Below are 24,731 nucleotides of genomic sequence, written 5' to 3' on the forward strand. Positions count from 1 at the left end.
AACAGCTCTCTGGGAATACCAAAGAGCAGCAGAAGTCACAGACCCCCAGAATGGTCTTTTCTTGGGGGGCCAAATAACTCCCTTCCTGGCTGTGCAGTGCACCTCGTGCAAAACTGAAGTCATCTTAAAACATTCACTTTGGTACTCTTGTTGTTAGCCACTGATGTTAAATGAGATACGCTGCTTCTTCACAATAAGTTAAGGCTCCTAAGGAGCTAGGTCTTAAGTACTTTTTTGCTCTTTAAAATTTAGGGGGAGCTGCCATAAATGCAGCAGCAGCTATAATACAGAAGAAATCACCTGGTTTCACGGTCTTTAACAGCTTGCAAGCTGTATATTTGAAAAATAATTTGCTCTTATCCAAAATCTGAAATATGAAATATTTTTGTGGCCCAGCTGGATCAAATTAAATTTCAGTTTAAAAGGTAACACACAAAATGTTTACTTGAACCACAATATTACAAAGCAATAAACTAGTGAATTAAATAGAAATTTAGGAAAACAATGCAATATAAAAACGCTAGCTATACAGACTATTTTAAGAACTGAATCTCCATTAGGCTTCTGTTTGGATTTTATGTTAAAACAGTCCTTTTTTATACTTGGGGATGATGAATTTCTGCTAGTGTGTAAGCAAGGTGAGTCTCTTGGAAAATACACTCAGCCTTAGAAGTAGTAGTGACTTAAACATAGACAGGAAGCAAGTGAGAAAGCCTCACCACAATGTTTCTTTGAAGTTCACTTCCTTTATTCCCCTTTTTCCTTGTAAAAAAAATGTATGCTTTTTATAGAATCAGAGTATTATTATCCTGTACTTTAGAGATAATTTTGGTATCTTTTTAATAAATGAATTTAATGATAGAATAGATCTAGATAAGATATGAACGTTTATGCTCAGCAGTTTATTCCTGGGGGTAATGAGTTTTAATTAATTAAGTAATGCTTTTGGCTTTTAAATATTGTCTTATTTTCAAAAAAGCATCTTACCATGTAACACTGTCTCTGATTTATGTTGTCACTGCTGTTCCGGTGAACCAGATTCCAGAAGTGAAGCACAGGAAGGTAATTCAATGTCTCTCCTGTTCTCTCCCCATGTAGATTACCAGCGCCTGATGACGGTGGCAGAGGGGATCACGACACTGCTGTTCCCATTTCAGTGGCAGCACGTATATGTCCCCATCCTTCCCGCCTCCCTCCTGCATTTTCTGGACGCTCCTGTTCCCTACCTGATGGGGCTGCAGTCCAAGGAGGGAACCGACCGCTCCAAGCTGGAGCTGCCTCAGGAGGTAAGCGTCTGCCCTTGGTGCTGTTCCTCTGAAGCACGTTACTGGCATTGGCGTGAATCCATGCTGGAAAACGACACTGCATGCTAGGAGGTGTCTCTGGCACCATGAAAACCGTTTTCACAGATACTCTGTTTTCCAGCAGGGGAGAGGTAGCAGGAGAAATCTCTGCAGTCCTTCTTGGTGTACTTCTGAATTTAGCAAGTGTAGCTAGTTGTACTCACTTCTAAGTTCTACTACTACCTGCTGTGATGCTTAAAGTTTCTCTGCTTTTCCTATGTCACATGCGTCACCATGTTTCACTCTTTGTCAGTGTCACGGTCCTATTGCAAAGGGCTAAGGATCATTTAATTTGGGGATGGTCTTTGTGAAACTGGATGTCAGGTACAGTAGCTAGATGGTTTAAAATTGTCCCTGTCACCCTGTTGCCTGACGAGAAGTGTGCTTCATCCTGTCAGCCTCATCATACCCACAAGTAAAGACCTGCATTCCTGTCTAGGTCAAGGTCTACCACTAGACCAGCATCCTGGCTTCAAATCAGCCAGAGCTGCATTAATATATGGCCTGTGAACCACTTAGAAACTCACTCCAGTGGTGATCTTTCACACTGAAGATTGCCTGTCCCATGTGCAATGGGACACGAAGACTTTGCACTGTGTATCATTCTTTCCCCTGAGAAAATAAGGTCATCCACTGATTCTTGGTGTTGAAGTCACCGGTGGTAGAGAGTGAAATAGAGATTTTTTCCTATGTGGAATTTGACCACAGTGTTTAAAACCGCTTCTTGTTTTCATCTAGCCACTGATCACTTTCCACACTGCCAAGTCTTCGGGATATTGCTAGTCTGCTCTGCTTCCTGATGTTGACTGCTTTAGGGCCCATTTCTTGAGCAATCTGGGTATATTAACTTGGGTTTCTCCTTAAAATTGGTATTTTCATAAGAATAGCTGTGGCACTACAATACCTGCTGTCCCTGCAGGGACCTCTCCTGGGGACAGAGGCTTGCAAACATGCCCTCTTACTGAGCAGGCAGTGGGAGCAGCAGTGGAGAAGAACATGCAATAAGGAGAGTTTATATGTGGAAGTGGAGGGATAAACACAGGGCAAGGATAATGTGGTTTTTAATAAAGATTTATTTCAGGTGCTAGGTGGAGGTGACTGGTTCTGAGCTTGGGTAGCAGGTAGCATTGCAAATCAAATCTTACCTCCTGGATACAATGGTCCAATCACATGAAATTTGCACTGGTGTGGAAATGAAGCTGTTATCTAATAATGCTTTTCAGTAAAACCATATTAATGTTACATAATTACTGTGGTGGTTTTTTTTAAAGTTATTAGTCATATGCTTTTAGTTAGCAGATTAAGCTGTCATTTTCATTAAATTAAAATTTTAATGTGATGGGTTTGCAGTATCACTGGGATAACAAATTGAATATTTCTAATGAGGAAACAGTAATTGTGGGAGTGAAAAAACACCCTGTTAAAATGTTTAGCAATTGGGTAAAAAATAACAGCCCAGCATTTAGGAGCACCACAGGTCCCATAACTGTGGTAGAGGGAAAGAAGGGGCATTGACCTGGGAAGATCTTGAATCTCAAATTCCTCTAGACAACCAAAAAAATAAAATAACGTCCTTCAACATGCAAGCAGTGAGGAAGCACTGTTCACTTTAGCATTCCTTTCTTGTTCAGGCCAGGGGCTGGCTTGTCAGGCTTTTAGTCTAAATATAAACCATTTGTACGTTAGAGATAAAAATTCTAACAACTGGCCATCATGCTGTCTTAAGGTTACTAATCCCTCTGCATTAACTTTAATCATCGGGTGTTTTTGAAGAGAGAAGTGAGACCAATTCCCCAAGGGTGTTCTGAATCCAAATCTCATTTTTCAAATTTTGCAAATGATATGCAGAGCTGAAATTAAAAAGCCTTTGAAATGAAATATTGATAGATAAGAAGACAGTCCCTGAGCTAAGAAACCATACCAACGCATCCATAACTCTTTAGTAGCTACATAGTTAGCTAAAGCAAGTTGTTTTGTATGAAGAGATGCGTTGTACAGTCCAATTTACTATGAAAAAGTAAGTTGAAGGGGTACTTCTACCAAATGGCTACTAATACCCTTAGTCTGCAGCATTTTGTGAGAAGCAAAGAGCAGTCAATGCGCCTTAGAAAAGCTGGAGGAGCTGTGGCAGTGGCCGAGTCAGACTAACACAGACCTGCTCCTGCTGTCTTGTGGTGTATTCAGCTTTTAATGCCAGGGTGAAACCATTCAGAGCTCAGCACCTGGAGAATCTGTCCTCTTTTAAGATTTTATTCAGCATGGTGCACTCACTGAATTTCAGCTGTAAGCCACAGTTCAGAACACCAGTTACTGTTTTTCACTCTACTATTATTCCCGAGGGTGCACTTGCAATGTAATTAATTTTTATGTAGGGTGCTTCCCTCCCCCCATTGACTGCTAGTGTCTGCTCTGCTAGATTCATGTCTCCACTTAGTGTTAATCTTCTGGGCTGAGATCCATCTCCATGCACAGAAAAGCTGTCTGAGAGCAATCTGTATCTCAGGCAGAGCAGTTTCCAAGATGAAAAGACAGAAGCAGGGGAATGGGGAAAGTGGGGAAACAGTATATCCTATGGACAAGATATACTCAGGCATGATCACAAAGGATTTGCATAGGACCCTCTTTTGTAGCTTTGCCCCTGCATCATCTTTGTAAGTGACATCCTTGTTTGTTGGTAGCACAACTACAGATGCCCCTAGTAAAATAAAACACAGCCTGGAGATGTGGTGATTTATGCTGCTAGTGTTTACAGGGGCTGAGAAGTGGTGCTGCACGTCCCACTTGCTGCTGCCTCCCCAGCTGTGCTGGGAGGGAATATCAAGGCTTTGCAATAGGATCAACAAGTTTAGGATCTGCAAGTCCCAGGAGAACAAACTGGGGAGTCTTTATTAATTTATTAAATCAGTGACGTCCACCTGGCCCTCAGCATTACTGAAGTCATGCTTAAAAGTAATTCTCTTGCAAATGTGTGCTCTTATCCTTTTGTCTGGAAACGTTCTGGGAAAATCGGGCTACTTAGCACAGTAGTCCCCTCAATGCTGAGTGTCCATTTTGAAACTTTTCTTCATCTTTCAGGCAAACTTGTGCTTTGTGGACATTGACAACCATTTCATTGAACTGCCAGAGGAATTTCCCCAGTTCCCCAACAAACTGGAGTTCATCCAGGAGATCTCTGAGGTCCTCCTGCAGTTTGGGATCCCACCGGAGGGCAATCTGCACTGCAGCGACAGCGCCACCAAACTCAAGAACCTGGTGCTTAGTGACTTGGTGAATGACAAAAAGAATGGGAACATCCCTGGCAACGCCCTCAATATGTACGAGCTGCTGAAAGGCAATGAAACCATTGCCCGCCTGCAAGCTCTCGCCAAGAGAACAGGCGTGACGATGGAGAAGATGACCATCACAGCTCCCCTGGTGGAAAAAGAGAAGGATGTGAAATTGCAGTGTGAAGAGGTGGAGCTGAGGGACTACAAACTGAACGTGCAGCTCCGGGAGGTGTTTGCCAACCGCTTCACGCAAATGTTTGCAGACTATGAGGCATTCGTCATTCAGGCTGCCCCCGATCTGGAATCGTGGCTGACCAACAGGGAACAAATGCAGAACTTCGACAAAGTAAAGATAGCTGTGTATTTATTTTTCCACCTAAAAGTACTCTAGGAGGTGGGGGTGACTATCTGTGTCATGTATATGTAGCCTAGGTACTCTTCAATCCTCCCTTCTTCATCTGCCATTTTGATTACACAGGGCCAGGTCATCTGGCAAGGTAAATTGGTGTGGATCTGCTGAGCCACTCAGAGCTGTCCTGGCATGTAGCAGCCCTGCAGACAGACTGATGGGGGCTTTCCTGTGGGTTTTCTGGAAGGGCAGCAATAGAAAGTGACTTTTTTTCTTTCCTTTTCCTTTGCTGAAAGGAGAGGTGTGCACACAAGACAAAAAGCGGATCCACTTTTTCATGTTTTTTATTTCCTAATCTCACAGTAGGGCTTTTTGTTAACATGTAGTCTTGTTCTGTAGAAGGTTATCATGTCATTATGTCAGAAGAGTACTGTTATGGCTCCATTGTAGTGTGTACACAAGAGTGAATAGGAAGCTGAGATTAGAAATGGGGAAATAAGTAGAGTGGAGGTTAGCAAGAGGAATGAGAAATGTCTGGAAGCTTGCACAATTATTATTTCTGAATGACTTCTCAAAGTAGATAACGCTCTTAGCCATCAGCTTTTATAGACACAAGTCCTACTCTGAGGAGAATGTCAGAGGGATAAATAGTAAAGAACAGACTAAATATTGATTTCAGTCAGTTTTTTATCACACACACAAAAACAAACAAACAAAAAATCACTACCATGCCTTTTATTGTTTTTGTTTGTACTTATGTGTTGAACAGTAGCAGCTTTCAGAAGTCAGGGTTTGTTTATGCAGTCTCTGCTAGTACTTACACAATAAAATGGGCTTTTAAGGTAGGGGTTTTCAGAGCTCAGTTAGAGATTTAAGCACATGCTCAATTTAATTGGAATCTCAAGATCAATTGCCCTGCTTAACTTCACTGAGGAATATTAGCTGAGGAGCATTGTGCATCCCTAACTAAATACGACACCTCAGTAAGCGACCTGGTCCTAAGCAGGGGTGTGTGGACCAGAGGTCCCACATGGGCGCACACAGGTTACACACAGCTGGTGCCTGCAGGCAGTAGCCACTAGACTGCTTTGAAAGACATGGCAGTGCAGATGGAGCTTCAGGAGCTCCATTTTCCCTTTACTCGAGCTGTCACAAAGCCTCCCAAGCTCCTTATTTCTCACGGTTGTGACCAGAAAGGTGACCCATGAGCCAGACCCCTCAGTAGCTGGATCCCATCCTCTCTGAGGGGTGTTTTTGTGGTGGCGAAGCCTTGCCCAAGCCTTCCTGGTGGCTGCTGCATCAGTTCTCTGCTGTAGGACAGTTTGTCATGTTGGAGCACAGCAGGAGCGTGGCACTAATGCCCTGCTCTGTATTTCAGGCTTCCTTTCTCTCGGACCAACCTGAGCCTTACCTCCCATTCCTGTCACACTTCATCGAAACACAGATGTTTGCAACCTTCATAGACAACAAAATAATCTCCCAGTGGGAAGAGAAGGATCCTTTCCTGCGAGTTTTTGACTCCCGAATCGAGAAAATAAGGCTGTATAATGTAAGGGCCCCTGCACTGCGGACATCCAACTATCAGAAATGCAGCACTCTGAAGGAAGCAGGTACGTTCGGATGGGCTAATAAAATATTCAGAAGTACAATGTCAGCCACAAGGAGGTACAGGTCTTTAGTCATGGGAGTGCTGCAACCAGTGAGGAAGCCTGAGCTACCTGTGCAGCACTCTGCAGTGTCTGTGGTTCCTTAGGCAAAAACTTCAGCGATCTTTTAAAAGCTCTAAATATCAGGAGCCTCTACTTTTCTTCAAGCCCACTGGTTTGTTCAACAAACCCAAGCTGAAATCTGGGCTGCAGGCAGGGGCTCACTGCATCCCCTTCCAGGCAGCTCTTGTCCCACCACCAGCAGAGCCTCCCCTCGCTGTGTCGGTGGGACCAGCGCCAGCCACACCAAGGAGCCGAGCCCCAGTACCTGGGACACTCACCTCATCTACCCCTTCCCGTAAAAAGGAAGGGGTTTGGGCTCACACTGTTTGGCTAGAGCTGTGGGGACATAATTCTGTGTGGCACATTTGGTAGCTCCAGCAGGAGATGTGCAGTGTTAGCGAACAACACGCTGTGTGCTTCGGATCTGGATGGTTTTATCACTATAGTCACAGGACATATTTTCAAATTACACTTGAGTTTCTTACTGTGCAAGTATTTATTTAATTTCCAAGTAATATAGGGAAATTATACTCTTCAATTCGTTGGGATACAAATTAATGAACTGAGGCAAGCACATTTCTTGTGTGTTGTTGTTGTTGTTTTTAGTTTTCTAATTGCTTGAGAGCATTTTGCTTGTTACAAGTGTGACAGAAATAGAAAGAAATCCTATATCTGCTTAACTCTTTCTGTTTAAAAACAATTCTAATTTACAGGTCGCCTGTCTATTCAACGTCTAGTTTTGGTAGATATTGTGGCACCGGAACCTCATTTTCTGTGTCTTGAAAAGCAGCAAACTGATAGTAATGCCAACTTTTTTTCATATTTGCCACTCACACACCTGGGCCCAGCACCACTCCAACACTTGTTTGTTTAACCCACTGTTTTCAAAACCCTTCAAACCTTCTGTCCCTATACTACCCAGCCATTAGCTCCAAAATAAAACCTCCAAAGGGATTTATTTTTTTTTTAGGGGGGAAAAATACTGAAGTTGCATACTGAATTTGTTAATTCAATGCTGCTCTCGCCCCACCGCCCCCTCTCCCCTCTGGTTCACAGCACATCTGACTCAGTGGTGAGAGGCTGACAGGTTTCATTTGTGTTCTTCTGGAGAGCCGAGGTGAAACCTTCATACCACATCATGACCAAACTACACTGGCATCAGTGGCACCAGGGTTTTTAGGGAGCCCTCTTTGCTCTTGTCGTAGCCTCTGCCACGTCTAAATGTCTGCTTGTTGCCCTCGAGGCCTTGCTGGCTACCTGTGCTTTTTGATGGCCTGTCAGCCAGCACTAGCATGTCCACCCTCAGGAGGAGCATCACACAGGTGGCAGACATTTGCAAAACTTGGATATCGCCCTGCTGCATCTGCCCAAGGAAATGTCTCTGGGGCAAAGCAAAGTGCCCAGCCCTCACAGGGAGCTGCTCCAGGCCCAGCAGGCCCCAGGTGTTTTAACAGAAGGAGCACTGAGGTCAAACACCAAGCTGCAGGGGAAGCTTGCACTGTCCTTATCAACTTGTAACCCATCCTGTCCCTCAAGTACCAGCTTGCCTAACAGCTAACATGTTTGTCCCAACACTATTGTGTCCAGATAATGCCAAATAACAAAATAACAGCACAGGTGTTTTCTCCCTTAAGTGTTGGATTTCAGAGAGTAAGGTGCATTTTTAACTTCTTAGAGACTTACTCGGGATCAGAGCATGACTGCTTGTTGTAGCACACGTAGCTCGCTGACAGGGTTGCTGACGTGTGGGTATAACTTGCAGCCCAGTCCATCGAGCAGCGGCTGATGAAGATTGATCACACAGCCATCCACCCGCATTTACTTGATATGAAGATTGGTCAAGGGAAGTACGAACAAGGATTTTTCCCAAAGTTGCAATCAGACGTCTTAGCAACAGGACCTACCAACAACAAGTAAGCATATTTTTTAATTTTCTGGAATTGAAAGGAGGTTTCTCTAATGAAAGATCCACATCAATGGACAGCGGTCTCAGTTTTGGATGGTTTCTAGCCAGAGTAAATAAACCAAAGCAACTCCTTCCTTTTCTGGTTTCTACCAGCTGATTCTGAAGGTATAGCCATAGTTTGGGTTACACTAGAAAGTGTTATTTCTGGTTTTGTGAAGGTTCCTCAGAATTTTCTATTCTAGTGATGAGTACCATGTTTCCGCATACATATTTTTAGTTTTATCATTGTCGTAATAAATTTAAAATTAGTTTCCTGTTTTGCACTAAATAGGATAATTTGGAAACCCAAGCCAAAATTCAGATTCTGAAATAAATTCTGGTATTGAAGCCTCTACATCACCATGCAGAAAGGAATTAGTGCCCTCTCTGTTCCTCTCTTTCCTTTAGCTATTATTGTGTGCCCCAAAGATTTTTGTAGCTTTTTCAGTTTCCAGATTGGAGTAACCTGGAATAACAACTCAGTGAGGTTGGAGAGTATGTGGTTCTTTTTTGGAAACTCTTCTGATTCCAGTTAGGCTCTGTACTGTGCTTTGATGTGAAGGTAGGGGTACCTATAGCTGTGGAATTGAGCATATCATTATGTAGTTAATTTGCCTAATGTAAAATGAGGTCCTGTAGCAAGTAATTAACATGATTTCTATATCAATATAATGGGAAGTAAGAGCTGTAGGTTACATTTTTCCTTCCCCAAAAACCCAGAAAAGAGATTATTTCCCCTCTTTCCTTAAAAAATGGAATGATTTGAGCATCAATGATGATGGCTTACAAAATGATTAGCTCATACCCTAACTTTCAATTTCAGTGATAGGTCAAGGTAGAGCACAGATAAATGTGAGAGTCCAAATTTTGAAAGCTAGCTTTTCCTTCAGAAAATGGCATGCACACATGCTGCTCTAGGCTCCTCTGTGAGGTGCCCACACAATTCTATTTATACACCTTTTGTGCCCCCCAGTGCTAGCTAATCCTATTTTAATAACCTACTATGCAAAAGACTTGCAACTGTTAAAATAAGATATCCATAAGCGTTGAATGTTTAAAGAATTGCAATTAGTTTTTGAGTTAACACCCACAAAAATAAAAGGAGGAATGCTTATTTCAAAGTTCTTTGTAGTCATCTTGCAAGAGAAGACAGAAGTTTAAAGGTAATGTTTCCTTGAGAAACAGAGGATTTCTTCAACTTCTGGGAGATGTGTTTAGCAGTCTGTCTTTTATCCTTACACCAAGTTTCAGTTTTATAGTGTCAGCAACAGCGCGAGCAGGCTCAGCCTGCTCCAAGTTACTTACACGTTCAGGCTCTGTCACAGGATCTTACCAAGTCTATGAATAAGCATTAAACTAAAAACAGTTTTCTTTGTACCTTCAAAGATACTTCTGTTAGATTTGTGCCCATTTAAATGTGACTTTAACTCCTGGAGTGGTAATTTTTGATGTAGCTGGTTCTGGTCCTCAAACTGCAGCATGTTTCAGAATTTGTAAATACAAAAATCCCATTACTTACTGCGAAGTGATGTCAAAGTGACAAATGTTTGGAATTCCTCCAGTTGTGTATTGCCAAAAAGGTTTGTAATTGGAAAATCTCAAGACCATCTGTTTATATCTTTCTGATTCCTGGCATTTTATGCGAGCAGCTGAGAGGACTCTCTTTCTCTCCCATTTAAGATATGTGATTCTGCTGAATTTACACCCACAGATACAATAGATAGCCTTTTCGTGCTCTCTGCAAGAACAGTATAATTCTTTTGACCACAAAATCGATTGAACTGTAGCCTTCCAAAATTAATTTGAATTTCCCAGTATATGCTTCTTGGGGATATGTTGTATTTGCACACAGGCCCTAGCCTTTGAGTATGGGCATGTGATAAGAGAACATTTCATCTTCATTCTCAGGCACTTTGGATGTAGCGTGTGTGTGTACATATGCTCATGTGTTGATGAAACTAATGCAAAAGATATTAATTAATATGTAGATCAGATTTAATTTTGCAGACTTCAGTTTTATATAGTGAATTTTGTATCCTGAATGTTGTAAGAAAGTGTATTTTCAGGAGAGAGAAGTCATTCCCATGCTCCACTCAGTTGTTTTTGGACCGTAGCAAATAGACCACTTCAAAGCTATTTTAATGGAAACCTGTCCTTGCTGGCTAGCAATCAGTTTTTTATTGTTTCCCTTTCTGAACAAATAAGCTAACAAACGTATAACCAGAGCCCATAATGTTAGCTAACTATTCCTTTCCTGCAATGAGACAGAGTGGTGAAGGTACCTCTGTCACAGTCACGGGGCCATTGTAAGTATCATATTATATCTAGGTCAGGAATATAATGCAAAGAACGAATATTTTCAGTTTGTTCAGTCCTAGGTCCTTTGTGTGATTCCAGACAACCACGTTGCTTGGACAGGCGGAAATTGTGTTTGGAAGAGGAGGTGTCTGGCTCTTGCTTGCTAGCCACAGCAAGCAGGTCTTGGGGACAGAGGAAGGGCTGACGGTCACGTTGGATCACTTCCACCTAAACGCAGCTGGGAACAAACGCTGGTCACGTTACCATGTATAAGTGTTAAAACACCGAGGTCTGTCATAAAGCGAAGCCTAATAATGTTTCATCTGTCAGCCCGCAGCCATGCTCGGCAGCCTGCTCTGCCCTACTTCTGTCACTCTGCTGCCTCCTCCCTGTGCCCCCAAGGTGTCCTTTAGGAGGCTGGACAGGAGGGTGGACCTGTGTTCCTCTGGCCCTAGCCAGCATTACGCTTTTTGCTGCTTTCACTCATCTGCTTGCTCAGTGTAAGTTGGGAAGACAGCCCCTTTTACATGAGCTCCTCTTCTGGCCAGCTCATTCAGGCTGCAGGTGCCTGCTTAGTGTCGTTGAGGATGATCTGTACCTTCTCTCCTGGGGTGGTAAGGGAATATTGACTTGCTCAGCTAAGCAAAAACCTCCCTGACAGTAACTCTAATTTTAATTTTTTATTTCTTTTCAGTAAGGTTAAAAAAAAAAATCAGGCAGCAGTGTCCTGCTTGGGATACTCAGTCTGCACTCACCCCCTTTGATACATCCCCCACTTCATAGGAAAAGTTTTTGAATCTGCAGGCAGCAGCTGCAGCTTCCTCTGAGTTCAAAAATGTCCTGTCCACACTGCTGTAACCTCCTAAAACAATGGTTTCTGCAAAAGTCCTCCTAGAAATTATCCCAGGAGGAAACGGGCTGCAGTCACTTAGGCAGTGTGTCTACCAGCCTGGAAAAGAGCATTGGTTTCCAGAGTTGTCCTTTCCTTTTTCAAACACCAGCACCACGTTGTGGTTTCTACATATTTTCCTCTTCTTTCCCATGTTGTTTTTTTCTTGCCAGGCTCTTAAAATTTTATCTGGGATTCCACTGGCTGATACGTTTTGCAACAATTCAGGAAAGGAATTTGAATGACAAAAAGGCAAGCTACATAAACACTTCATGGTTTGTGATTAGCTAATTGTTAAATGACGGTGAATATGCTTACAATGCAGAATTAGAACAATGAAGCAAGCTGTGTTTTCAATCTAATTGATTACCTTGTAACTTAATTTGTACTAAGAAGCTTGATAAATGAGATTAAATATTGCAAAGGAAAACACTGATTGCACATCAAGCATGGGAATATATTAGCACTCTGGCAATTTGTAGTGCTGCCCACAAAGAGCAACTGATTTTTTTATTTTATTTTATCTTTTGAGGGAAGGTTTTGCTTTGTTACACAGTTACAAAAAGGCTTATATTATCTTTTTTTTTTTTTTTTTTAACCTTCCTCCTCATTTAGCTCTGTTTTTTTCCACATTCTTTATCTGTGCCCTGCTTTCCCCCTTACTTTCTTTCCTGGCCTGTGCATTTCCCCTTTTCTGGCCACTTCTCTCTTCTGAGTCCTTTCGTATTCTGGCATCCTGTGAACTTGGTGCTTTTGTCTGTCCTCTGTGTGCTGCATTACCTGCAGTCACCCTCAGAAGAGGACACAGTGCAAGTCTTCCAGCACAGATCCCTCTGTAGTTGGCCTCTTAAACTCAGGGTTTAGCTAAGTGAAGCGTTTTTCTTACCTGTAAAGCAGATTTCAAAAATATTTGCTTGCTTTCTGTAGGTTTTTGTCCCTGTGCTGCATTTTGCTGACCTCACCACTATGTCAGTATTTATTTGTAAAAATTATGTATTAGGAATGTATGAGATTGGTTCATCTTTGTGATGGGCACAGCCTTGTGGCCTCTACCACACCCTACTTGCTGGGACCTGCCCAGGTTTTATCTGCCCGTTGGTTCTCCTAATTTTTAAATAGAACTCCTGCTTGTTTATTCAGTAAAGTTAATGTGTCTTAACATTTTTAAAGAAAATATGATTTATATTATGCAAACTGGTATCCTTTTGTTGAATCTCTACATGATGGTAGAGTTCATTCTGGCTTTAACTAAGTTATTTTTTGTGTGACAAATGATCTGTCTCTCCTCTAATGGGTACTTCATACTACATGTGCTCTTTCTACCTCCTGACATGTTGGGTACTGTTTTAAGGCTGTCAGGCTTCACTGAAGTTTTTTTGTTTCTTAAATCAAGCCAGATAATTGCACTTTGAAGTGGTAGAGAGTAACATCTCTGCAGTGCATCTGAACAAGACATGAGTCAGCACTGAGCCATCCACACACAACACTGATGTTATTTAAACATCGTGTGTAGTGAAAGCTCACCTTTTAAGTATGAAAATCTGAAATAAGTGGTTACTATACAGTAGGTAACCTGACGGAGCAAGCCACTGACAGGTGCAGTGGAAATGTTAACTCTTTGTGTTCAAATACATTCATTTTTGAGAATATAATGTGACTGACTTCGACAACAAGTGCTTTACAGCATTTTCTGAACTAGGAATTACGTGTTATGGGAATTTGGAACTGGATGGGTGAGCCCTCTGTGCTGATCCTTGGCTCAATCAGTGCAAGGCAGTAAAAGGGTAATAAACTTATATCAGTTAATTTATCATTTTATAATAACTATGCAGAATTGAAGTTCACAGGGAAATATGACCTTCCTTTTAACTTGTTTGGTCCAACATGGGTTTGACTTGCCATCTCTGTGTAGTCCCACATGAACTGCTCCTTAGCCTGAGCAGATTACACGTGCAGCTTGTGTTTAATGCCTGCAGACTGCGTGCCTGCTTTTAGGGTTGTTGGAGGCATGGTACATCTGTGTGCTGAGCTGCAAATACAGAAACATAGTCAGACAATTCCTGTGGTGGAGGTATGTATGTAAAAGCTGTATTGCCGTGATTTGCAGACCTAAATAGCAGTCTGCCTCAGGAGATGGTCTCTATGAGGAGATTTAGCTTCTGTCCTGTAGACGAGTGCATTCATTTCCTTCCACCTCTCTCTTTGTTATCAGCGTGAATTGATTCTAAATTACAGTAGTGATTTTCATGGCAATGGCTATATTAGTTAAATCAGTGTATGACTGAAGCTGTCTTTCAGATGCCTCTCACGTTCTTGTTCTCTGGCAGCGTGTTACACCTCCTGCAATGTATATCCTGCCCTTTGCACCCGTGTCTGGTTTGGGTGGGCTTCATTTCTTCATGCCTTCATGGAGCTTTGAAATGAGGGGGAGGAAGGAAAGGCAGGGGGGGAGAGAGATGAACACATGGTTGCAGTACAGCACGTCCAGGCTGCTGTTCTGCTAGACTGGTTTCTGACAGTTCAGTTTTGATGTTGACTGTATTTCCATTTTTATTACAGAAATCAAGCATCACAGGTTAAGTGTTGTGTTTTAGAAGTGCCACCTCGATAGTTCCTCCACCCCCTGCAAACCAACTCCTGTGCTTGCTGGGTCTAATGTGGTATCAAACGATACTGATTTTGTTGTTGACCTTACAGTCTTGATGTTGAAGACACTTCCAGTGAAGAGCCTTTTGTTTATTTTCTCTATATTGAGCAGCACACGGTCTTCCCTGGTCCCTGCTCTGAAATATCACTGCTTTTTCGCAGTCCCTGAGGGGGAAGAGCATTTGTCTTTGGGCACAGGCATCAGGAGATGAGGACAGACTACCAAAAAGAGTTTTTTTGTGCTGCTCCACATAGGCAGCGTGTCCCTGGGCTCTCTGCACCACAGCACCTGAGCTGCGGCTGCTTTACCCCCAGAGACCTGGTGCTTGGAGCAACGCCTCTGCTGTGGGGAGTACATGAAACAAGCCAGTAGTCCGTGCTTAGGGCTCTGCAGGTGAAATAAGAACAAAATTTATTTAAAAAAAAAAGGGGAGAGGGTGATTTCTTGGGGTCAGGGCATAGTTGGGCAACATCTAGGCTGGGCCAACCAGGTGGGCTTCATCTTCTCTGGCAGCCACTCCACAGGGATGGGGGCACTCAGGGTGACCAGGAGGTTCAGTGGAAAAGCCCAAGGGTCAGGGCTCAAAACAAGCACACATTTGCCTGTGTAAGCACAGCCTTCCTCTCTTGGTCAGCAGCGGCAGCCAAGGTGTGAATGAGGCAGCCGGCCTGTGGCAGGGCCAGGAGACCAGCTCCAGACACCCAAATGGGATTTCAGCAACCCCGGAGGAGGTGGGGAGGGCCTTTACCCCCTTTCAGAATCATTTGGAGTGGCTGAAGGGCAAGGAGGAATAATTGAAAATGTGATCTCTGCTGATGAGGGGCTGAGGGAATGGTTATAGTGATATTTAAGCATTATCCTATGCAGCCCAGTAAGGAAAAGGCTTTAAAAGATTTAACTGCTTAATGCTGCCTATCTGCTGTTAGATCTTCACCAAATCTCCCAGAGAGATTCAGAGCAGCATCCGAATGCACAGACCTCACCCAGCACTCGGTAGCTTCTCCTCCCTAGCCTGGCGGCTGGGGAAGAGGGGCCGCGTGGCTTGCTGCACGTGTAATTGCTCCAGCTAATGAACAGCAATTTCTTCCTTCAGAAGTGGCTAATGATCTTTACGGTTGTATGCTGAAAGTGTTCAAATAGTTCTGATTAATAATCTGGAGAATGGTCTGTGCTGCCTCCCAGTTGGCTGGAATTGAGTGAGAATGCTCTAATGATGGTGTATTACCTGTAATTATTCTGTGGGTTTTGTTCCACTTTCACCTTCAGTGGGATGTGTTCTCTCAAAGGACGCCTGTAGTCATTCTTAAACCTTCCAGTAACTGCACAAATGCAAGTGGAAAGGGATCAGACCTTTGTCTCGAATTTAGAATATATCATATGAATTACAGCAGAAAAATATGATAAAGACAATGTATGATTTATAACTTAAATTTAGGTGTATTACTGGCATTCTGTTGTGTGAAAAGTAAGCTTGGTATTAACTTGGAATAAATGGGGGGTCTCTAGAGCCAAAAGTCAATTCCTAAAGTCAATTCCAATTCTGCTATCCTCTATTTCAAGGGGTTGGGCTTTTGCTCTGTTTCAACCTTCTGAGATTATCAAAATGCCGTTTTCTTCCCCTCTCAGTCATCTGATGAGGCGTTGGGTGTTGCTTTTGCAAGGAATGTGATGATTTATTAAAGTCACAGGTTGTATATTTTTAAGGTTTCTGAGGAGGTGCAGAGACACTTATGTCAGTAATGCGTCCCTCTGAGAAGGTACAAATGCTTCCTGCTCAGACACCTATTGGGCTGTTTCATTTACTTACAACAGGCTTGAGGCTACGGGTTTTTATAAATAAACTTTGTGTCATATCGGATGGTGAAGTGCTGAACCATAATTAGGTGCAGACCCAGGTGTTTGTTTCTTACTTTGCACTTGTTTTCCTGATGTTATTTGGAAGGTGGGAAGAGACGTCAGTTCTGACCATAAAGACTTCAGTTCCCATGACTTTTTTTTAACCTTTTGGACCCAGACAGCCAAAATTTCATCTTTGATTGCCTCACTAGAGAAATTGGTGGAGACAGTTAAGTACATGTCTTGCTTTCTGGAAACTGGAGGGCTCAGACAACCAGGGTCACATCTCTGCACTGCTCATGGGCCTCCTGCACCTCCCCAGTGTCTCATCAGCCATTTCACGACCCAAGTCCAGCTCCATGCAGGCTCCTCCTCGAGACTTGCACCCACCTACACGCTGCCAGCCCAAAATCCTTTCCCAAGTAGCTCAGATCCCAGATCCTGTTTGAATATGCTCCTGTTTGGGACGCACATGGAAATGGATGGGTGTGGGTCTGATGACTCCTGTTCCTACAGATACCTGTCGGTATGGAGAGGCTCACCCTGAGCACACCCTGCTGCATTTTGCTCTTTAACTTCTGTGCGCAAGCGAGAGGCAGAGGGGACTTCATGAAGACACTGAAGGACTTACAGGCTTTTTTATTATTATTTTCACTGTGTTTGATTTTTTTATTTTAATACGCACAACCACAGTAATTTATATCATTCTGAAGATGTAGCCTTCATGTGCGTTTAGATACTTCTTTTTAATGCTTGATAGATTGTTTTCTGCACAGTTATTTTAGCTTTCTGCTATAAATAATGTATTAACTTATTTATTCCCTGCACCAGTTGAACATTTTTGTTTTCAGGGATTTGACAGAATGCTATGTTATTATTAGAAACCCTGCAATCACTTGAGATTCTGAATTCGCTGGCACTGAGTTATCTCATGTTCTGTTACAGTATTTGGCACAAAGAAGCTGGGACATTTGGGAGTCGGGGGGTTGCTCACTTTCAAACCTGGCTACCTAGCTCCTGCTTTTGGGCAGCAGCTTCAGAGGAGAAAAACATTGAGTTGGACATCAACTAAGATGTAGTAAAAATAGAATATTTGTTATTTAGAATTCAGAATTATTTAGAATTTTTGCTATTTAGAAATACGATGGGGAAAAAATAATAATAAAAAAAAACCATGGTGAAGACAGCAACACAATTAATCCCAGGAATGTCAGTACTGTCAATATCCTTTGGACATAGGTGCTCCCAGTATCACAGTAGTTCTGTCACGGTGACGACGTTCCCTGTGGTACTTCCACTGCAGGAATTATTTCAGAAACCTCACAAAAGAGGAAATTTTTTAGAAGTTGTTACTCAAAACATACCCTTTGTTTGTTTGTTTGCTTATACAGCCACCATTTCTATCAAATGTCAGGAAATTGTCAAGCAGGGGCATTGCTGCGTGCCTACACATAGCGATGTCCCTCGTGGTGGCACCAGTGCTGTGACTCCTCACTCAGGCAGGCAGCAGGCAGGTCTCCACCAGGTCCCTTGGGTGCCTGGTGGCCTGTCACCTGCCCTGCAGGTCTGTTGGGTGTCCTCCAGCTCTGCATACAGGCTCTCCCTTCCAACCTTTTCCACTCATGTGTGTTTTCTCTCTCCCTCCAACTTTGCAGCCGTTGGGCCAGTCGCAGTGCCACCACGCAGCGGAGGAAAGACCGCCTCCGGCAGCACTCGGAGCACATTGGGCTGGACAATGATCTGAGGGAGGTAGGTGGCATCTGTGGGTAGTGCGACCTGTCTGTCCCCGAGGTGAGGCTTGGAAAAAATACCACATTGCTGCTTCGGGCAGTCCTCTTGCTACCCTAAGGTTTATGTAGGTTCTCCAGCCATTTAAACGCTGCTCTTCACAGATGTTTGTACATGCTTTAATGCACACAATAAAAATCATTTATGTTATTTTGGAATAAGACAGTCCCTTTGTCATCAGGGAAACTGCTTATTTGCTGACACAGCCCCCTGTCATGTAATGGCATGTGGAGAGCAGAGCCCTGGTTCCTGCCTGGGTGCAGCAGTGGAGCTCTGCCCAGTGTGAAGGTCTCTGGAAAAGCCAGCTCCTTGAATAAATGTCAGCTCTGTAGAGGCAAATGAGGCAGGACTTTTTCTTTTTTAAAAGGATTTTTTTTTGCCTTACATGGTTACTGACATGAGTAAGCCCATTTGAAAGGTTAAGACATCGAGGTCTTTTTGTGCCTGAAGCTTGAGAACTCCCACACATCTTGTAGATGTCAGTCACGTGCATGCATTTCTTTCCCATCTTTTCAGTTTCTTTCATTAAGTATTTTCTGCCATATTTTTCCATCGATCTCCATGTGCTTCTTTTGTATGTCACTAGCAAAACTAAAACATTCGTGCTGTTTTGCAGTACATCTTGCTGGATAACGTTGACCAGTGTTGACACTTGCAATTAAAAAGCTCAGAGGAATCAGTGGACTCCTGAACCTCAGCTTCCAATGGTGTTTCGTGGAAACACAGCAAAACAGCTCTTGTGAATGTTTGTTGTTGTTTCTGCTAGGATGACTTTGCAAGTATATTTTAAACTGTGCCTTGCGCGTTTATCTCAGCAGAGCCGTTTCAATACTTTGTCATGTATTTACTTTCTTCTTTTTGGCTGTGGATCATATGCATGCTTCTCTTGCTTTGTTTCTCTTTCTGGCTGTTCTGCCATCGGGGCATCTGCCTCCTCTTAGCCCTCGGAGGAGCTTTTGCTTCGCCAGAACTCAATGGCCTTCTGGGAGTGGGACCAGGGGCCACCCCCTCCTGCACGGCCTCCTAAAAAATCCTTCTCTGAATGCTGCCTGGTATGTTTTAGTTTTTCTTGTTGAAAGCTGCTTTTGAGGTCTTAGTGTAAGGAACCACTGTCTTCACTGCCTCCCAAACCTCTCCCTTTCTTGTAGAGTACGAGCACGTCCCCGTAGTGCTTGGAAGTGTGGTTATAATCAGAAAAGTAGCTGGAAACCAGCTCCTGGCTTCCACACCAGCTCCCTGGCAAACATGACAGTTGTGAGACTGAAAGACAAGAATTTTGTTTTGCTTCCTTTTTCCCATGTTGGTTGGCTGGCAATTCAGCTTAGGGTGTCAAATCCAAAAAAGCATTGCTTTGACTGCTGGATCTTTGCATCCCAGCATAGGGGAGGGTGGTGGTGTGTGGACACTGACATACAGGCAGAGAGCATTCAGTTGGTCCTATCGTCCCACACTCATTCTCCTCTTGAACACTAAAAGTTCAAAAAAATAAATTAATAGCAAGACATGCAATAAATAAAATAAGATTATCCTTTTTTTTTTTTTTGCACTCTTCAGACTATAACCACATTTTATTTATACTTTTGCCTTCAAAAAGAAGTATTAGATTTCCTATTTACATACTCTCTGTATTACTTTTTCACTGTTCGCACTGCTAATTTTTGCACCAAATTAGATGGAAGTCACTTTTGCTATTGCTTGCTGAACAATGTGCTTTCATCAGCTGTGATTTTTATTCCCATATGCAGTAGTTTTTCGACTATTTCTAAGTTCTTACAGCACCAGTGAAACTGTAATTACCTAGCTGAGTACTTACTAACTAGATGAACACGGCTTTCTGTGGCAGAACCCTACTTTCTTGTCTGACCCATTGGACTCATGCGAAGTGGTTGTAGGGTGCCCTGTCACTGTGTGCTGCTCAGCACCCCCAAAGCCCAGCCAGCAGCAGTGCTAAGTCACTGGAGGAGCATGGTCTGGTCCTCTTGGGGGACGAGCAGTCATTGTCATGTTCCATCCATCTCCCCCAGAAAGGCAGCATTAAAACATAAAAACATACATTTAGAAATTCACAGGTCTTGCACAAAAATGTAGCATTCCAACATCAGGCTCTGAGCACGCTGTCTCAAGACTGTTTTATTTGGCCGTGTCCTATTATTTAATTGTTATTAACACAAACTTCATGAATATTGTTTGGGCAACTTTTTGATTGGCTTCCCATTTGCACACCAAAATGTGGCCAACTTCTTAGCTTTGCTGAGCATGTAGCCCTCACACAGGTGTTAGGGCAGGTGACACTTCTTGATGGGCTTGAGTTTTTTGCTTAAAAACAAACAAGCAAACAAAACCCAACCCACAGTGAAGCGAGGAGGTTTAAAAGTCTTTTCTCATAGCTTGGATCTCTTTTTAAAAAGCATGCCAGTTGTACATTCTTCTCAATCAGCACCCCTACAGTACAAACAAGAATGATCCTAAATGTCAGTTTCATTTGAAATGAGCTTCACTTGTAATTAAGAAGTTAATTGAGAATAAAATCAAGTCTGTTTTTTTCCCACATGAACTATTCAGACGCAAAGTAATGGGTGAAATCTTTCTCCTTCACTAGATATATTTCTGCTTCTTGCAATTTCTATTCAAAGATATTTTTTTTTTCCATTCATGAATGGTCTGGTCAATAAACTAGACAAACGGCTTTTTACTTATTAGTGAAAGTCAAATAACAATGGAAAGAAACTTTCCTTGGTATTTTGACTTTGTTGCTGAATGAAGGTTTCACGCTTTTATGCACTTGGTGTGGCTAACTTCGTGCTAGTGGCTAACAGCACAGTTTACTAGATAGTGTTGACTGCTCTGGTACCACACAGGAAAATATCTGGCTTTTTGTGTTGTCATAAGGGAGCATTCCACTTCTTCAGCCTGACACTTAAGCATCAGACAGATCATGTTGTTGTTACTAGCTTAACAATAGCTCATTCCTTTTCACCAGCATCTGCTTGCCTAGGATTAGGATGAGGAGAACCCCTCTGACTTGCAATATCTAAAATTATTCTGTTTATTTTTAGAAATATATGCAGGAGGCAAGGAGTCTAGGAAAAAATTTAAGGCAGCCCAAACTCTCAGACCTCTCTCCAGCTGTGATTGCACAGACCAACAGTAAATTTGTGGAAGGATTGCTGAAGGAATGTCGCATGAAGGTAAGTCCTCCCTCATCCCTCTGCATCCCTCCTATTGCTTATGCTGAACATAAATAGCGTCTGCATTTTGTATCCTGAAAGTCCTTCACAGCAGGAACAATGTTGGTCTGGTGGTGTACTGGGCTATTTACAGGATGGATATCCCTCTGTGTTATATTTTTCAACTGCTAAGAAAAGAAGAAAGTGTATTATCACTCTTCTGTTTATGCAGTCAAAGTTGGCGGGAAGAGTAAAAAGGGCAGGAAGGAGAATCAGGATGATCTCAGATATTTTAAGGAGGATTTCCTTTAGTTGTTCAGATTTAAAGGTAACCTAAACATAACAGGATCGAGACCCTCAGTCAGAAAAGGAAGCGTTTAGCATGTGCAACTTGGGCGTGCTGTTTATGCAGAGCTAATGAAGTATAGCAGTTTCTATAAATAAAAATAATAAAATAAAATAAATAAAATAAATAAAATAAATAAAATAAATAAATAAATAAAAAGCTAAGAAGCTTTTATTTTCATTGAAGAATAGTTTCTTTATATAATGATAATTTTGTAACAAAAATCTATCTAGCTCTGTATTCTGTCTGATACCGGTCAATAATAAATCAGCAGTGTAGGAACAGGACAATAGAAGAAGGGTGTAGAAACAGGACAGTGTGGTTTAATAATACAAATTTGCATATTTTAATGTTTCTCAGGCCAAGCTACTAGCAATGGTCTCTAGATTATCATCCCCAACCATGTCTTAGTAAATTCATCTATAAATTCTGTCCTTTTTGAGATAACCTTTTTTAGAAACCTTTTGGATTTTTTTTCTACTTTTTTTTTTTTATTATTATTATTAGACTAAACGTATGTTGGTAGAGAAGATGGGCCACGAAGCAGTCGAGTTGGGACATGGAGAAGCCAACATAACAGGTCTGGAGGAAAATACGTTGATTGCTAGTCTCTGTGATCTGCTGGAAAGAATCTGGAGTCATGGTCTGCAGGTCAAGCAGGTTGGTAACTGGAAACTTGGGACTTTGTATGTACAGTGCTCTGTCAAATGCTGAATGCCCCCATACCTTCCAAGCTGCTGCTCAGTAGCATCATTCCAACATAAAGCAGGGGAGGTATCTTTGGGCTCAGATTCACTGGTTCATATCTTGTGAGGGTTTCTTTTTTTGCAAGGCAGCTCTGGAAATTGCAGTGATGTTGTCAAACTGGTGTTTGGATTCTCCTCTTTCAACCTTCAGAAGCAAAACCAGGGAGAGAACAAAGAAAGCAAGTGGTCCCACTGCTAGATCACTGGGAGCATGCTGTCCTTTTCTGAGGTCTTGTGGCCCAAGAGAAGTGAAATCATACTCACTACGGAAATTCTGTCCCACTGAAGTGCCATCCCATTATTTTGCTGCATCTTTTCCATTGGCTGATTTATTTAAAGCTACTTCATATTCAATTTTTCAGGGGAAATCTGCTTTGTGGTCCCATTTACTTCAGTACCAGGAGAGAGAAGAGAAGCAAGAGCATAGTGCAGAGTCCCCAGGTGAGTACTCAGCAGTTCATTCCCTGGGGGGGTCCATCACAGCAGGTGAACTCAGGCCTGTGAGGAACAGTGCAGCCATGTGAAATCCATGTAGGAATTTCAGAGTATTTGCTTGCTAATATCATGTCTACATTCTGAGGCCTTTCATAATCATTATGAAGCTGCCTTGATGTCTGGACAAAATAGCTTGACGTTATTGGAGAGAAATGAGGCTGCTTACTATCCCTGTCTGGAAATCACTCAATGTCTGTTCGCTACCTTCATTCCCTTCTAGTCATCATTGACTAAGGTGTGAGAAGCTGTGCTTCTGTAGGAGACTATTTGTGAAGCAGCTGAAGGCTTGGAGCCATGGCTAAGACAGCTGACATTTTTCTTCCACTGATCATAATCTGTCTCCCAAATCACAATGTGAATATCACCATGTTCAATAAATCTTTATACTGGTGGACAGTACAGTTCAGACGTTGTGTAATGAATCTCCATCCATCAGTCTAGGCACCCAGGTTATGCTTTGGTTTGGCCTTTTACAATCACTAAATTACTTCTGTGTTGTAAGAGAGGTTGGTTTTCTGATGACCTTGAGATCTCCCTGTGCCATGGCGGCTTTAGTGAAGGTCTCTGTGGGTCATCTTTCAAGGACTCTGGAAATCTTCACATCCTGCAGAGGGCAACTTCATGATTGGTCCTCAAGGATGCATCGATGGATGAACTAGTCCCACTCATCAAAAGAGTTTTTAGTAAACTTCACTGAGTAATGTGCTAAGCAATCTGGCTGGCAGGCACAAATTCCTGAGAACAAACTGTGTCACCACACAGCAGTTTGATCAGAGGAGTACAGAAATGCATGGCATTCTTTGCATCTTATGTGCTACTGTAGCTTAATTTTATCACATCCTTCTCAGTTGTGAGTTTCCCATATAACGTACTACTAATAAAACTCAACTCACCACTGTATAGATTTATATTAATCTATTTCACATATGGAAAAGGAAGCTTTTTAAATCCCCAAGTTAATTGCTGAATTAAGGAAGAAATAGGTAACGTAATAAGTATTTTTTCTTTTGTCTGCTTCCACATTTCCAGGATAGTGATAATGCTAATGAACAGAGTTGTTGCAGTTACCAGTGACTTAAGATTGTTTTCAGCATTACGTAAAACAAACACATTGCAGACCACTACTATAATTTTGTATTAACTTCATGTATTTTCTCCACTGTAGTTGCTGTTGGACCAGAAAGACGGAAGTCTGATACAGGAATTATTTTGCCTACTTTGAGGGTTTCCCTGATACAAGATATGAGGTATATAATTTGATTCCTAAAGCATTCATTGTGGTTTTAATGTAAATAATGTAAAGATCTTCACTACCTTTGGGTTTACAAAGGTTAAGTAGAATTAAAGCTTCTCCTCAGCCTGCATTGAAATCTAGACCATTACCTTTTTCTGTTACAAAACTTTTTGCATGTTTACTTATTTTAGGCAGTGAAAAATGCACCAAGTTCTACTTGGGTTTTGTTTTTTTCTTCTCCAGGGGTCTCTTCTAGCAGTAAAGCCAGTTTCTACAAACTAGAGATATGTTGAATATTGAATCCCTTGGTACATTGAGTTTGTTTCTTTTTGTTTGCTTTAAATTATTGACCAAGTAAGTATGGTTGATACGTGAAACAAAGGGACATAAAAATCTGCTTGCAGTGTCTGAGCAATGTTCCCTTTTTCAATTAGCGTTTTATGACCAATAGTAATAAATGTACAAATGTAGAAATGTACATGAGCCTAGTATTTAGGCGAGTCTAAGCTGGAACATGAAGTAAGGGCAGGTGCTCTGTAGGAGACCTGGCTTTGGAGAGCGTTTCATGAAGCATTTTTGGGGAACCTGAAGGATTACAGAATAAGAAGGGGTGGAAGCTGATGTGACAGCACCAGACAGTTGTTCCTGAGGGCATCTCCATGATCAAGCCAGG

The 24,731-nt window shown here is 42.2% G+C and overlaps 1 protein-coding gene across 1 annotated transcript in view; it reads left to right on the forward strand.

Annotated features, from left to right (window-relative positions):
* Nucleotides 1–24,731, forward strand: part of DENND5B (DENN domain containing 5B) — a 107,901-nt gene that overhangs the window by 66,492 nt on the left and 16,678 nt on the right. The window contains exons 4-12 of the mRNA XM_032195148.1: nucleotides 1,099–1,286; nucleotides 4,419–4,955; nucleotides 6,337–6,568; nucleotides 8,430–8,580; nucleotides 17,938–18,031; nucleotides 21,127–21,258; nucleotides 22,091–22,243; nucleotides 22,692–22,770; nucleotides 23,990–24,071. Coding sequence (XP_032051039.1) covers nucleotides 1,099–1,286; nucleotides 4,419–4,955; nucleotides 6,337–6,568; nucleotides 8,430–8,580; nucleotides 17,938–18,031; nucleotides 21,127–21,258; nucleotides 22,091–22,243; nucleotides 22,692–22,770; nucleotides 23,990–24,071 — 1,648 coding nt within the window. The remainder of the gene's footprint in view (nucleotides 1–1,098; nucleotides 1,287–4,418; nucleotides 4,956–6,336; nucleotides 6,569–8,429; nucleotides 8,581–17,937; nucleotides 18,032–21,126; nucleotides 21,259–22,090; nucleotides 22,244–22,691; nucleotides 22,771–23,989; nucleotides 24,072–24,731) is intronic.

This window comes from Aythya fuligula, chromosome 1 (genome assembly GCF_009819795.1).
Source record: "Aythya fuligula isolate bAytFul2 chromosome 1, bAytFul2.pri, whole genome shotgun sequence".
NCBI classification, from domain to species: Eukaryota; Metazoa; Chordata; class Aves; order Anseriformes; family Anatidae; genus Aythya; species Aythya fuligula.